The sequence below is a fragment of the Toxorhynchites rutilus genome, chromosome 2 (assembly GCF_029784135.1).
Source record: "Toxorhynchites rutilus septentrionalis strain SRP chromosome 2, ASM2978413v1, whole genome shotgun sequence".
Classification (NCBI taxonomy): domain Eukaryota; kingdom Metazoa; phylum Arthropoda; class Insecta; order Diptera; family Culicidae; genus Toxorhynchites; species Toxorhynchites rutilus.
Window position 1 is genome coordinate 207128905 of NC_073745.1, and position 13665 is coordinate 207142569.

At 39.8% G+C, this 13665-nt stretch overlaps 1 protein-coding gene across 11 annotated transcripts in view; it reads left to right on the forward strand.

The window, feature by feature from the left end:
• Positions 1 to 13465, forward strand: part of LOC129765014 (uncharacterized) — a 62492-nt gene extending 49027 nt beyond the window's left edge. For 5 of the 11 annotated variants that reach the window (XM_055764771.1, XM_055764772.1, XM_055764775.1 and 2 more), the window contains 12 exons: positions 151 to 282; positions 347 to 670; positions 3684 to 4010; positions 4146 to 4307; positions 4518 to 4700; positions 4762 to 4893; positions 5119 to 5208; positions 11318 to 11474; positions 11532 to 11698; positions 11772 to 11928; positions 11989 to 12155; positions 12214 to 13465. In XM_055764771.1, the coding sequence (XP_055620746.1) occupies positions 151 to 282; positions 347 to 670; positions 3684 to 4010; positions 4146 to 4307; positions 4518 to 4700; positions 4762 to 4893; positions 5119 to 5208; positions 11318 to 11474; positions 11532 to 11698; positions 11772 to 11928; positions 11989 to 12155; positions 12214 to 12584 (2369 nt within the window). In that variant the 3' untranslated portion in view covers positions 12585 to 13465. The remainder of the gene's footprint in view (positions 1 to 150; positions 283 to 346; positions 671 to 3683; positions 4011 to 4145; positions 4308 to 4517; positions 4701 to 4761; positions 4894 to 5118; positions 5209 to 11317; positions 11475 to 11531; positions 11699 to 11771; positions 11929 to 11988; positions 12156 to 12213) is intronic. The other 6 variants (XM_055764773.1, XM_055764784.1, XM_055764774.1 and 3 more) reach the window with 3 other exon arrangements.
• The last annotated feature ends 200 nt before the right edge of the window (positions 13466 to 13665 follow it).

Sequence of the window (13665 nt, forward strand, 5' to 3'; positions counted from 1 at the left end):
TTTTCTGTCGGTCTATGATTCCTAACCACACACTGATTCAGTCGTAAAATTTAGCACATGTGATAATTAGCCCACTGCAAGGTGTAAGTATCGCGAAACGTTCTCCCTTACCACAGCAGGTTACAATGTATAGATCGTTTGGTTTTCTAGGTGATCTTCTGAATGAGTACGACGTGATCGACTGGATGAAGGATCAAAAAACAGACGAGAGCATCGACGAGGTTGACCGCGATGAACTGCTCGAGTACATCGAGAAGAAGGACTTCTTGGCTGTGATATTCTGTATGAACTCCTTCTCCATCTTGTTCTGATAAATATCTATAACCCCATTATTCTGATACACTAGATTTAGAAGACGACGAAGACAGCCCCAAAATTTTGCGCCACGTCGAGTTGATCGACGATGAGGCAGCGGAATACGGAATCCTGATGGTGAAATGCTCCGACCGATTGATGGCCAAGAAGTTTGGCTTCCGGAAACCTCCGGGTGTAACGTACTTCCGCAAAGGAAAGCCCATCAATTACGACGGAGACATCGACGACGAGGAGGAGCTCCTTGATTGGCTGACCAATCCGCACAACATGGAGATGACCGATCATATCGAGAAAGTCAACCGAAAGATGTTCCAGAAGATTCGCCAGGCGTCGGATTACCTAGCTGTGTTCTTTTGTAAGTTGCATTGAGTGATAAAAAGTTTAAACACGATCCTTTAATTCAAACGATCCGAGACGAATAACCTTCGGGTCGAAGTCCCTCAAAAACAAGAACAGAACAGAACAGATTGAAGCGGCATTCTTTGAGGCTACAACCATTTTTTAGGAGTTTTTTTGCAGGTTTATAACTTAATTTAAAAAAATTTGAACATTGTTCCGTTCCAAAGTACCCATCGATACATTTGCCCGGTTAATTTTTGTACTGAAGTATAAATGATATTTTTAACCTAACTAAAGGATCGTCTCCTATGTTTCAAACTAACCGGGCAATCAATGGAACACAGGTTTGTTTGTGAAAGACCGCCGCTTCCAACGGCAGGTCGGCGGCCGACTCGGATTGCGTCACCTTGGCGGCTCAGGGCCGCCTCTGTTCCTTATCCTCGATTGATGGAGACTACGACCTAAGAATAAATTTAATTAAGAAAAACCAACTCGAACCGCTGTAGCGTGATCATTTTCTTCCTCCGTCGTGTAGTTCACGCATCTTGGAAGCTTGGTACAAGGTTTTGCCAAGTGTTATCTTTGTCGCCGAATCTTATACAGAGGGCCGATCAGGTCCTTTGCAGTATTTAGCTTGGTGGCCAAAATCCATGCATTCGAAGCACCTCGCCAATTGCTGAGTGGCTTAGATAGAACACTGCCCGTCCGACATTTATCTTACCAATTTCCAGCAGTTTACTTGCCGCGGTCCTTAGTAGTATTATGATTGCAATTTGTATATCTTCGAATGCATTCCTTAGTCAGATTGTTGGGAAGACTTCTCCGAGTTCGTACTGTTCATTCAGAGCTTCTCTGAATTCGGTTTATGTAGTAATCTCATCCAGATTACCAGGAAAGAACCGATTCACTTTTTGACCGTGAGACTTAATGTACTCATAGAGTTCTTCAGATGCTCTCTTGGCTTCACCCAGCTTAGATCTTTCGTATTACAGGTTTGGCTTCGAAGTATTTCTTGCTGTTGAGTTTTGTCGCCTGTTATTGGATCATCTCTTCCGTACTGGCAAAAACATACACCTCCTCTGTTATAGTCACGATTTTTGTTTCGTTTGTATTTTTCCTTATATTTTATTGAGATCCCTCCAGGGAACTTTCTCCGCTCGGAATGTATACTCGGCTCCATGATCACATGGTTATCTATGCAAGTAGGGATACAATGCAAGGGTTATCACGGTCCTCATTGGGTGCCGTGCTCAGTGCTGGATCAGCGCTAGCCAATAATGTTACATCTGAGCCGCGATCAACGCGATCAACGAGTTTTGAACTTATCTGGAAGCCTACTAAGGGACGGAAGCTGTCGCGCCATTAATCCGCTAGTCATTTGAAAAAAAGATGACTCCTGCTCTACTAGAGTAACGAAATAGCACGTCTGTCAGCCCTATAGCGTATCTTCCAAATTATTCCGAATCATGTTTCCTTGTTCCCAGTATGCCGTAATTTAAATTTCACTCACGATCCTAGTACACCCGTTGGCATTTCTTCCTCTAAACTTTGTCACCCGATTAGTGTCTATTACGACAGGGACAGGAGCCAAGATCCCACGTGCTATTCTACACCGGTACCTCCACGGAGTCGAGCCCGCATGTTGAAACCTACTCTCCGCATAACATCTTCCAGCGTTAAACCAGGTTTAGAGTCCCCGTGAACGTGAACGTGAACAAACACTTTTTTTGTAAATAATTAATCATTCCATATATATAAAACGCGAGGAAAACATCTTGAAACGATAAGATAAACATTTTCTAGTTGAAAAACAATTCATATTGATAAAAGTGGATTAATTCAATATTTCACAACGATTCTGAATTTCCACCGTGGAATCGAGATGCTGGTGAATAGTTCATAGTTCATCGACTTCGATGAACGTGAACATGAAAACAGTGGTGAATATGGACGTCAAAATATTTCCCCGTTCATGTTCACGTTCGAATGCCCCAAGGCATTCTGAAAATTATTTCACCGTGAACTGGAAAAGGATATGTTAAGCAACTCTCAAATTTCTTTCAATCGGATCTCTGCACGGATCGAAAAACTTCTTTGTTTCGGGTTTCTTTGTGAACAACTGTATATTTTATCCGAATTACTTTATCGAAGCTCGGTGTTTATTTATTTCACGTTTACTGGCGAACTTTTAATATGAACGTGAACGTGAACAAGAACATTCTATTCACCACGATTTATTGAGATGTTTGTTCGCAATGTTGTTCACTGTGAAATAATCCTACTTTCTCAACACCTGTTCTTGTTCACGTTCACGGGAACTATAAACCTGCCTTTACTATGAATAGCCGACAGGAGAGATTTGCATTACATTGTGCTACAGATAGCGCGGAATAATTTTTCTACGGTTCAGTTATACAGTTCATGTTCATGTCCAGATCTTTAGTCGGCTGTACAATCTGCGGTTACTAATCAATTGTTCAAATCAAATTAGAATGAGCTTGAGCTTGGGTTAATTGTTGATCCAAGAAAGGCTTCAAAAAAATGGATCACGACTTCAGAAACAATCGATACATCATCGATTGGAACTGATTGGAAGCGGAGGGAGGGGGAATGCTTTCTTCGACGTTCTTTGTTTTCAATGGCAAAATCAAAATTTCTGAATAATCGAGATCGAATACCAGTTGTATGCACCACCTTAAATCTACAATCAAACGATAAGTTACTCTGCACTTTTCCTTGTAATACAAAAGTACTATAGAACATTCTAAAAATGATGTTCGTTTGGAAAAAAGCAACATTTACAGTTCAATGAAAAATCATTGATCGTAAATAATTCAATCGTATTCCATGCGCTGGGTTCGTCAGCTTACATGAAGTACTATATAATACAAGGATCAAAATTTCAATGTGCAAACGTAAACAGTGATACTTGCTAACCTTCCGGAAAAGGCTAATATTCACACAATCAATAGATTAATTACACCGGTTGTATCCAACAACCATTTTCACAATCACGTTTCTTCTTGCAGACAGTGAGGATTGCAAACAGTGTCCCCGAGTCCTGGCCGAAATCGAGCACATTGACGACGAAGCTGATGGAGCTGGTATCAACTTTGTGAAAATCGACGACAAACAGATGGCCAAAGAGTTGGGTGTGTACGCACTGCCTGGTATTGTATTTTTCAAACTTGGCTCCAAGGATCCCGTCATCTACGCGGGCGACCTGAATGATGAGGATGAAATCCTGAACTGGCTTATGACTCAGAAAAATCCTGGCGGTGACATAATTGAAGACCTGAACGGATCCAAATTGTTGGGCCTCATAGAAGAATCGAACGCACTAGCCGTTTATTTTTGTAAGTACAACACAGATCGAAAGTAAATTGTACTGTCGATGATTTAACCAATGTGACACTAAATTTTTGCACGACGAATTTTTCTCTGCACCACTTCAACACTGATTCACTGCAACTAACACACACATACTCTAGGGAACAAGACTACTTGCGATATATGCAATTCAAAGCTCGCTCGCAAGCAACGTAAGGCCAAAGAACGGAGTAGGTTTCAGAGCGTAACCTCCACCGAGGCGTTAGATGATGCTATGTCCGAGGAAGCAAACGCAACAGAAGGAACTTCTGCAGCAACCGAGGGTATTAGTGGACCCCTTTGATATTTGAACTGAACCCCCTATATCAATGAATGTTATCGCACATTTTCTGTATCCATTAATGAAAATCACTGAGTCATATCCATTCGTGTTAAAGCTTTGAAATTCTCTCTTTCGACGTTTTGGAACCATGCAATCCCTTCATCTCGAACATCGATTCACACATTCATAAGGTGTTTTGTCCTCTCCGCAGATTCTGATAATTGTGAGCAGTGTTCAGGAGTTTTGGAATCGTTGGAAAACATTGACGATGACTGTGACCGACACGGAATCATGTTCGTGAAAACTGATGACTACACCATTGCGGAACATTATGGCATTTCTGAGTATCCAGTCCTAGTATACTTTGAAGAAAACGTTCCAAATGTGTTTGAAGGCATGAGGAGCACCGATGGCTTCCATTGAAAACATGTAGTTAAACTCATTGATTTTTACAGGTTCATTGGACGAAGAGGAAGAAGTACTGCAATGGCTAATTACCCAAAAGACCGAGGATCGCATTGAGCTCATCACTCGAGTTATGCTCGAGGGCATGGTCGATGAAACCCAGTATCTCGCTGTGTACTTCTGTAAGTAGTAAATTGCTTGGTCTCGATAATTGCATGCCCCTTTTACAGCACAAAAGCACATTACCGAATTATTCCAAGTATATCACAGTTAATGTTTCTTCCCTATTATACCGCATCCCACATTGTTCACTAAACATCTACTGTGTGCAATATTTTATCATGAATCTGAAAACAATCGAAAATTTCTCTATCACATTGTTTTGGTTCCACCAACCAACAACCAAGATAAAAACAAGTCACCCTCTTACTGCCGAAGTTTTTGTTCAGCTGAAAACATACGTAAACGACAGGAAATGACTCGAGCGGGCGTAACAGGTATTAGCGTATTTCCGGTGTAATCCAATTCTAAAACCGAAAAACTGTTGTATTTGTCTGGAATTGAAACCTGAATGTTTCCTGTTTTGTCTCAATGTGTTGTTTCTGTCTTTCTAAAACGCCCCGTTTTCTCCGCGAATGTTTCCAACAATTTTTTTTGTACATCAATCCATTCCATAGCGTTTAACCTTCGTTCAAAACGGTAACTGTAATGAGTTAGCTTAGTTGTAACCTGAACGTGTAACTACATGTCCTATGTGTATCCGCTTGCCAACCGCCTGAGCTGATGAATTAGTGGATGACCCATCCCATTCTGTAAATTATCCTAAGTTTTAACCACTGAATAAAAGTCTTCGGCAGTCGTTTCTCTTTTCCAAAATAACATCGACAAAAAAAGTGGCTAAATGCGCTGAGTAACTGTTTAACATGCTTCTCCCTAATGAAATATATAAGGCACGTTACAACGTCTGACGTTCTGTTAAGGCTGATTTAGACGATACCAGTCAGCGCTCTAGTTGAAGTATCCAGTGAACAGAGAACATACACTCTGTTCAAGTTACTTGTACCAGTATCGAACAAGTAATTGGCCTCGAACTTGAACAGAGTGTCTGTTCTCTATTCACTGGATACTTCAACTAGAGCGCTGACTGGCATCGTCTAAATCAACCTTTAGTCGCACTAAGGATGAATTTCTGTCAGTGGTCTTGTGTCAATTTTGAGAGCGATCTGTCATTTAGTTTGTTTACGGCGTTATCAAGAACAAGTTGACTTTTGTTTGCTCGACGGTTTTTGATTAATGTTGTCCATTCAGAATTCCTTCCGGAGGGGTAAACGGTCGATGATGAGTATTACCTTGGCGTTATGAGAGAAAATTCGTCGAAAACGCCCAGATTTGTGGATTTTGCGCCCCGATAATGCTCCAGCTCATCTATCAGTCATTTTGAGCGAATTTTTACCAAAAATGGTACGAATGCGATTGAACAAGCACTGTACTCGACAGTTATGTCCCCTATAATTTTTTAATTTTTTTCTGTTTCCGAAACTCAAATTACCGCTTTGTGGAACCCATTCTAAGGCATTGAAGACATAAATACAACTAAAAAGGTGTTTCTACGATTCGATTGTTCGTTGGAAGAAGTGTATTACTTCAGGAGGGGCCCATTTTGAAGGCGATAATATAAATTTAGATGATAAATTTAAATGGTATGACAGAATATATATATATATATATATATATATATATATATATATATATATATATATATATATATATATATATATATATAATAAATGGAAGTAGAACGAGACATGATTGATAATTTAGTAGGTTCCCTTAGAAAGACAATGTCAATGTTGTTTTTGTCGCTAGCTTGACACAACTGTTTAATTCTTGTTGACGACATTGAGCTTCCTGTCCATCTGTCCTGGGGTATTTTTGGACCTGCCGGTCAAAAACACAATGGAAGAAATTAATGTAGTGACATAGAGAATGTATATTGAGTTCATGGCTACTATTACGGGTCAATAATTCTATAATTACTTTCTAACATTCCCCGGTAATCGCAAATTATTGAATTCATTCCCCCAATCAGCGTCACTGTAGCCGACGAAACTTTCATCTGACTCCTTCGACTTGGCTATATTTATTGACCTGGCTCCTTTGAGATACCGCAGATTCTGCTCCGATTCTATTCAATGTGTATTTCCCGAATTCTGGAAAAAACTGAATGACCATGTTGACTAGGAAACTATTGTCTCTTCCTGTAGGCTGCGATAGGTACTGCTAACTTCCCACGAGCTCTTGAAATAGCATATTCTGTTTGCTTTTGCTCCTCCTCGATGTTTGGACACATCGCCTTGGTTTTCTTTTGGTTCGTAACGTTTGCATTAAAAAATTACCTTTTTTCGGATGGTAATAAAAAACTAAGACATATAATTGAGATTGATAAATTTCCCATGGAAGTTAATTAAATTTACTTACATGCAAAAAAATTTGGGCGCCCTTACGAGCGGCCTTCCGGCAGTGAACCGAAACATTTGCCATGGCGGACGAAAACATACGTGTAGGCATGTTTATTAGCTCTTTCTTCGTTTTATTTATCATTTCCTTCTCAGTTTTCAGACAAACTCATTTTTTTTTAGACAAAACTGTTGGAGTAGATCTTACGCTTCAGGTTTGTCCAGAAATTCTCCATGGCACGCAGCTGGGGGACGTTGGGCGGGTTTGCCGACTTGGGTACCACATCGGGTAACGGGACGTATCCGGTGTCCACAAAGTGCCGCCCGATGTCCGTTTTCGACACGGCGAGGAACCGTTCTTTGAACGCACACACTTCTGAACGGAGTAGCTTCATTGTTTTCCCCATCACGGTTAGAATTCGACTGATAGAGCTGTCCATTTTTTTTCTGCTGACTCATGGGTTACTATGATTGATGTTGTATGGGTAGTCTCGTCAGTGCGTGTGAAGGTAAACCCATGAAAAATCGGCAAATTTTGTCCATTCTTTTCAAATCTAAAGTTATCAGTGGGTGTAACAACCACGTTGCAATCAGTTTCGTTGAAACGACTCAGCGTTTATGTAGCCTTCCTGTTCTATCAGCACACGGTCATGCTCTCTAGACACCCGGATTCCAAGGTTTTACTGGTTCAGCCGAGGTCCTTCATCCTGAACATTCAGCTGTCCACACATTACTGGTTGTTCGCAAACACAAGATAACCTGAAGATAACCTAGCAAAGTAAAAAGTAAAAAAAATATTGAAAAACTTTTCGTTATGGTATAGGTATAGCAAAATGTATTCTTTTAAAAACATTCTTTGTCGTGACATACCGTTCTGAATCATATTTCGGACGCTTAAGGCAAATGATGCTGAAAATAGATCTAAACTTTATGCACAGGTATTATTTGGTTGATATTTTTAATAAATTAGCACAATATACTTTTAAGCTTTCTACTTTGGTACCTATTTGGTTGAAAACATAAAAAAAAATCATCGAATAAAATGCTTTTCAAATGAAGCGAAAAGAAACAAACTTCGGACACTAAATCAAATTTCGGACAGATTGAATTCAAATTTCGGACACTTTATTTTGTAATTTTTTGGACGAAAATTACATTACACTTGATTATATGTTATAGTCAACCGCGAAACATTTACCAAGCAATCACAGTAAACTGTTAACGATGATGAGAACTGATGAAACACGGGAGAAATTTCAATATTTATAAACGGGTAAATTCTACACAAACGATAATGAGTAGTGTTTTCAGATTTTTGCCGATTATGTTATAATTCAAATGTAGTTCTCATGTGAAATAATAGTGAAATCAAGGGATTACTCTAAAGAAGCAATTGTGATATTAATTTGATAGTTATACCATCTGTGCATTAGGCATTTCAAGATATTAGAACAAAGTGTCCGAAATATGATGTTGTCCGAAATATGATTCAGAACGATACCATGTCCCACTGTTGATTCATGTGAGCTTTGGCGAAATTCAGACGTCTTTCGATGTGAGATGGTGTAAGATTAGGAGCTTCAACCTTTTTAGCCCTCTTTATGCAAGGACTTTTTACCAAAATTTGACGAATTGTCTCCCGTGAAACATTTAGATTCAAAGCTTTATTTGCATAAGCGATTTTGAAGTATTCGAAACTGTTCTAACTATTTTCCGATTATCCCGGTCAGGGAGCTTCGATTTACGTGGAGCTCTGTTCTTTTTACCGTATCCTTAAGGATTCGTCAAATAATTGAGAACTACTTGATGGGATCGTTCAATCTGACGAGCAATTTCTCTAATTCCAACATTTTCTTGGTGAAATGCATCGATCTGTCCTTTTTCTCTATTTTTCTCTATTTTTGCACTTTTCCTTTCGGCATTTTCCAGATTTATTAATCAAACCAACTAAAAACAACGGAAAACGTAACTGATCTTATAGAAACTTGACACTTGAAAAATACAAAAACATTTGTTTACGCTCAACGCTTACACACACACATATGAAAATCATGCAGTGTATGATAGTTACCAATACATATACACTAGAATATAAATTGAAGTGTTGTTTGTTTACAATTACCCAAAGCAGCAAGACCATCACCTGGTCTTATAGAAGTTGGACAGAGTGTACACTTCGTAAGGGATCGGAGTTTATCGAACCTTAAGGCACGACTTTCGTTGAGTTTTCGAATTTCACGGCTGCTGTTGTTGTTGATTTTTACGAGCCAAAGTGGACAAATTCCTCGACCATCTCGACGAACTCGTCGCTTTCGACTACAACGCTACTACCAAGAAGGTTTCTGATACGATAAGCCCCTCCTACTAACATGCTTCGTGTTTCAGTCGGGTATACATATCCGCAACCGTCGCATGTATTCCTTCAACTATGGCCACGTCAATGGCGAAGCAGAAACCTCCCTGTTTCAGTTGAAACCTCCCTTCGTATAACACCTTCCACCATCACGTTGAAGAGCAAACTGTCCTTGTCGAAATCCTCTGTTGGACTCCAACGATCCGAACAGATCGAGATCCTGAGATCCGCACATTATTCATAGAGGAGCAGACTGCCAATTATCCTCAATCTGCACACTCCTTCGTTGATTGGCCATCAGTCAATCAACCGTTTCTGTATCTCACCCATCACGATAAAAGCTGTATCCAGCTCGTATGTGCTACCGTAGCTCTGGTAGATGTTATATAACCACCTTGAAACGATCGCTCCATCAAACCTTTCCAGTGCGCCTCCTGCAGCGCTACGATATTTTTTTATCCCATCTGTTTTATTTCATTTACGCTCATTAGCGCTTCAACCTTTTACAGTCGGATTTATTCGTGTACATTTTTATGTTATCGATAACATGTGGTAAACTACACAATGTCGCCTTTTCGGCGTTATAGTTTTCCTATTGTTCCACTGTTCACAGTTAGACTATACATAGCAGGACAGTTGATAGAAGGCTTCCATTGTTGTGTTATTAATAGCACCAATCATCGATGTTTCTTGCTGCAATTAGCAGAGCTTGTGTGAACGGAGGTAGGCTGAATCATCGTCACTTGATAATTGTTGCGTAGACGTAGTAGCCAGAATAACGCACAAAGATGGCCGATTGAGGACCCTGAGTTTTGAGCTCACGATAGCGCTACGATGTTGAAATTGCGGGTTTCCAGATAAAGTATTTACGAAAAAATTCGGGTACTCAGAAGCATTGAGAGACTTGTAGAGACCATGTCCATGCTCCAATCTCTCGTTCGTGTTCTTTGTTTGTATCTATTCCAATTATCTTGTGTCGAATTTCTTCGTGAATTTTCCTGTGCGTTTAATTTGTTACGGATGGATTGCAGGGTCTACACCAACCCCCTATGTCATCGGTGAACCATCTTGTACAGCTTTGTTTGGCACCTCCATAGCGAACAAACGCTCAAATGGGCCCCCTTCCCCGTCAGTATTCTCGGCACCCAGTCGGTACTGCGAGAAGGTAGGGATAGAAGTTACTGGACAAGAAACTAAGTACTACAAATTTTTATACCTGCAGGTACACGAAGTACCGATGGTACACCTCGTCCAGTCATTTTGTCACTTTGTCACGGAGCGAAACGACATCTCCGGGAAATCACGTACCGCCAGCTTGGACTGATGCTAGCCAGCTCCAGCACTTCTTCCATCGTCGATTTTTACATTCGAAAACATTTTGTCTTTCCATACAAGCCGTTTCTACTGGGTCCATAAATTGGTAAAAGTAGGTCTTACTCGGGTGAAGTTTGGGTAACGAATGAACAGAGAGAATGTTTATTGAGTTTATGACTTACCACCAGTCAATAATTCTATGATTACTTTGTAACACATGGGATATGCCATTTGCGTAAAAAATATCAATTTAATTGCTGTATATATCCGTATCTGTGCCGTTTAACCTAAGCTGCCATAAAACATCCACGGGTCATCCAGGCTAACCAAAAGCATCCTGAAAATACACTCGTGCATGTACAAAACCGATGTAATAATTTCACATATGTTTACGCACCTTTCTGTTGCATCTGTCCGTAATTCTACAACAGAAGACTTATTCTATCGCAACCCTTCATCCGCCGTTCTTGTGTCGTTTTCCAGATAAGATCAACTGCAACATTTGCGATCAAATCCTAGAGGGTCTTGAAGTAATCGATGACGAGCTGGATGTGTTCGGTATCCATATGGTAAAAATTCAGGATCCCCAGCTGGCGAAACGATACTCGATTAAAACCTTCCCGGCATTGGTTTACTTCAGGTAAACAACTAACTGATTTGATGGAATAAAAATTCTCGAATACTACATTTCTTGCAGGAACGGCAATCCTTTGATCTACGAGGGAGACCTCCAGAGCGAGCAATCGGTTTTGGAGTGGCTGATCGATGACGATAATCGCGAGCTGGCCGATGAAATCGAGGAAGTCAATGAGCGTATGCTGGACAGATTGATGGAACAGTCTCCATTGCTCTGTGTATTCTTTTGTAATTATTTTTGTTTCAATATTTTCAGAATGTTAGTCTATATAATAATGTATTCTCTTCTGAACATTATTAGATGACGAAGACTGTGCGGAATGTGACGATATTCTTGAAGAATTGGAACTCATCGATGGGGAAGTTGATTTGTACGGTATTGATTTTGTGAAGGTAGCGAGTCTGGATGCCGCTCACAAGTATGGAGTTACCACAATTCCCTCATTAGTTTATTACAGGTAATTAAGCTCAATTTTATTTCGAAACAATACCTGCAATATCTGTACATCCTGTTATAGAAAACAACTTCCAATGCTGTTTGATGGCGATCTACATGATCACCAGCGTGTCATGAACTGGTTAACATCACAGGACGTTTTCGAAATAAAGAACGAAATCGAAGAGGTCAACAGAAAAATGCTAAACAAACTCCTGGACGAAAACGAATTTCTCGCAGTATATTTCTGTAAGTATTTTCTTATCGTTCTAATTGACACCATTCTAACAAAAACCGTTTTTTATAGTCGAAGAAGACCACGCCGAAAGCGAGGCCGTTCTAGAGAGGCTCGAACTAATCGATAGCGAAACCGACAATCTTGACATTACCTTTGTCAAGATGGGAGATCCACGATACGCTCGGAAATGGGGTGTCACTAAGCTTCCAGCAATCGTTTACTTCCGTAAGCGATTCCCCAGCATCTATCGTGGCGATATGTATGACGAGCAGGACGTTCTAGAATGGCTCCGCAAGAATCGCTTCCGGCAACCAGAGCTTAGCCTTCTAATGTACGGATGCATTGCGATTGGTCTGGGATTCATCGTGTACACCGCATTTTTGCTGCAATGTTTCAAACCAACTCCGCCTGCCCCAGTTCAGCATCCCAAACAGAATTAGCGGTCTTCCTAGAAACCCACGACAGTCCATTGACAGAAAAGAAAACTGTCGAAAGACATTTTTATATACATTTTAGGTTATTTTAGAAAGAAATCGCATGTTTGTCTTAAATTATTGTTTTGAATCGCGGTTACCCAAAATTACTCGTCGATCTAAACCACATGTTGAAAGCACTCGACTTTTATTTACACATTCGTTAAACAGCGAGCACTATGAAAATTTCTTCTCAATTTTATTTGATACAGAATAAGTTTGGCAGAAAAACTCAAAGGGTAGATAATTATGAGAAAGTTGAACTACGTGAGAATACGAAAAAACATAAAAATTGAACGATGCATTTTAGTGGACGTGTTGGACTGATGTAAAGGATGCGAAATATTAATTTTAAGTCAGGGATATTCTGAACCTGCTGGAGCCAATTTTGTCACCAATCGTTCCACACTAGCTAGGGCCGTATCATAACTTGAAACGATGAGATCGAAATGAAGAATACACGAGCGAAATTAAGAACCTAAACAATCCAATCTCTTTCATTAGTATATCTCCTCTCTCTCTCCCCCTTCACTCCCTCTTTATCTGATAAAGCGAAAAATAACATCACATTGCAAACAACGAAGAGAACAACACGAAAGTCGGTTAACTTGTGGAAGCACTGTAAATAAGGAAACATTAATTTGTAGAGGTCAAGTTAGGTTAATATTATTTGTTCTGACAGTGACATAAAGAAACAGATTTATCTCTTTATAATTGATTTTTGAAGTACTACAATTTGGTCTTTAATCTTCAGCATACTGTCGCGTTTTTTAAATAATCTTTAGTAAGTTAATTATGTGATCCGTGTAATGTAATAATGTGAATAAAACATAGCTGCCGTTGACATACTTCCCGAGTTTTGGTTACCCATTTTTGCAGAAATTCATGTATAAATCACGTGTCAATCTTCTATCGATAGGCGGCCATTTTGGATTTGCCTTTTTCATAATTAGCTGTGTTCCTCCAGTCAAGCACTTTTATTTGATACCCATATTAATAGGGTTTTAAGAAAATATTTTGTATCTACCGTCATCGTGAATTTTCAAGA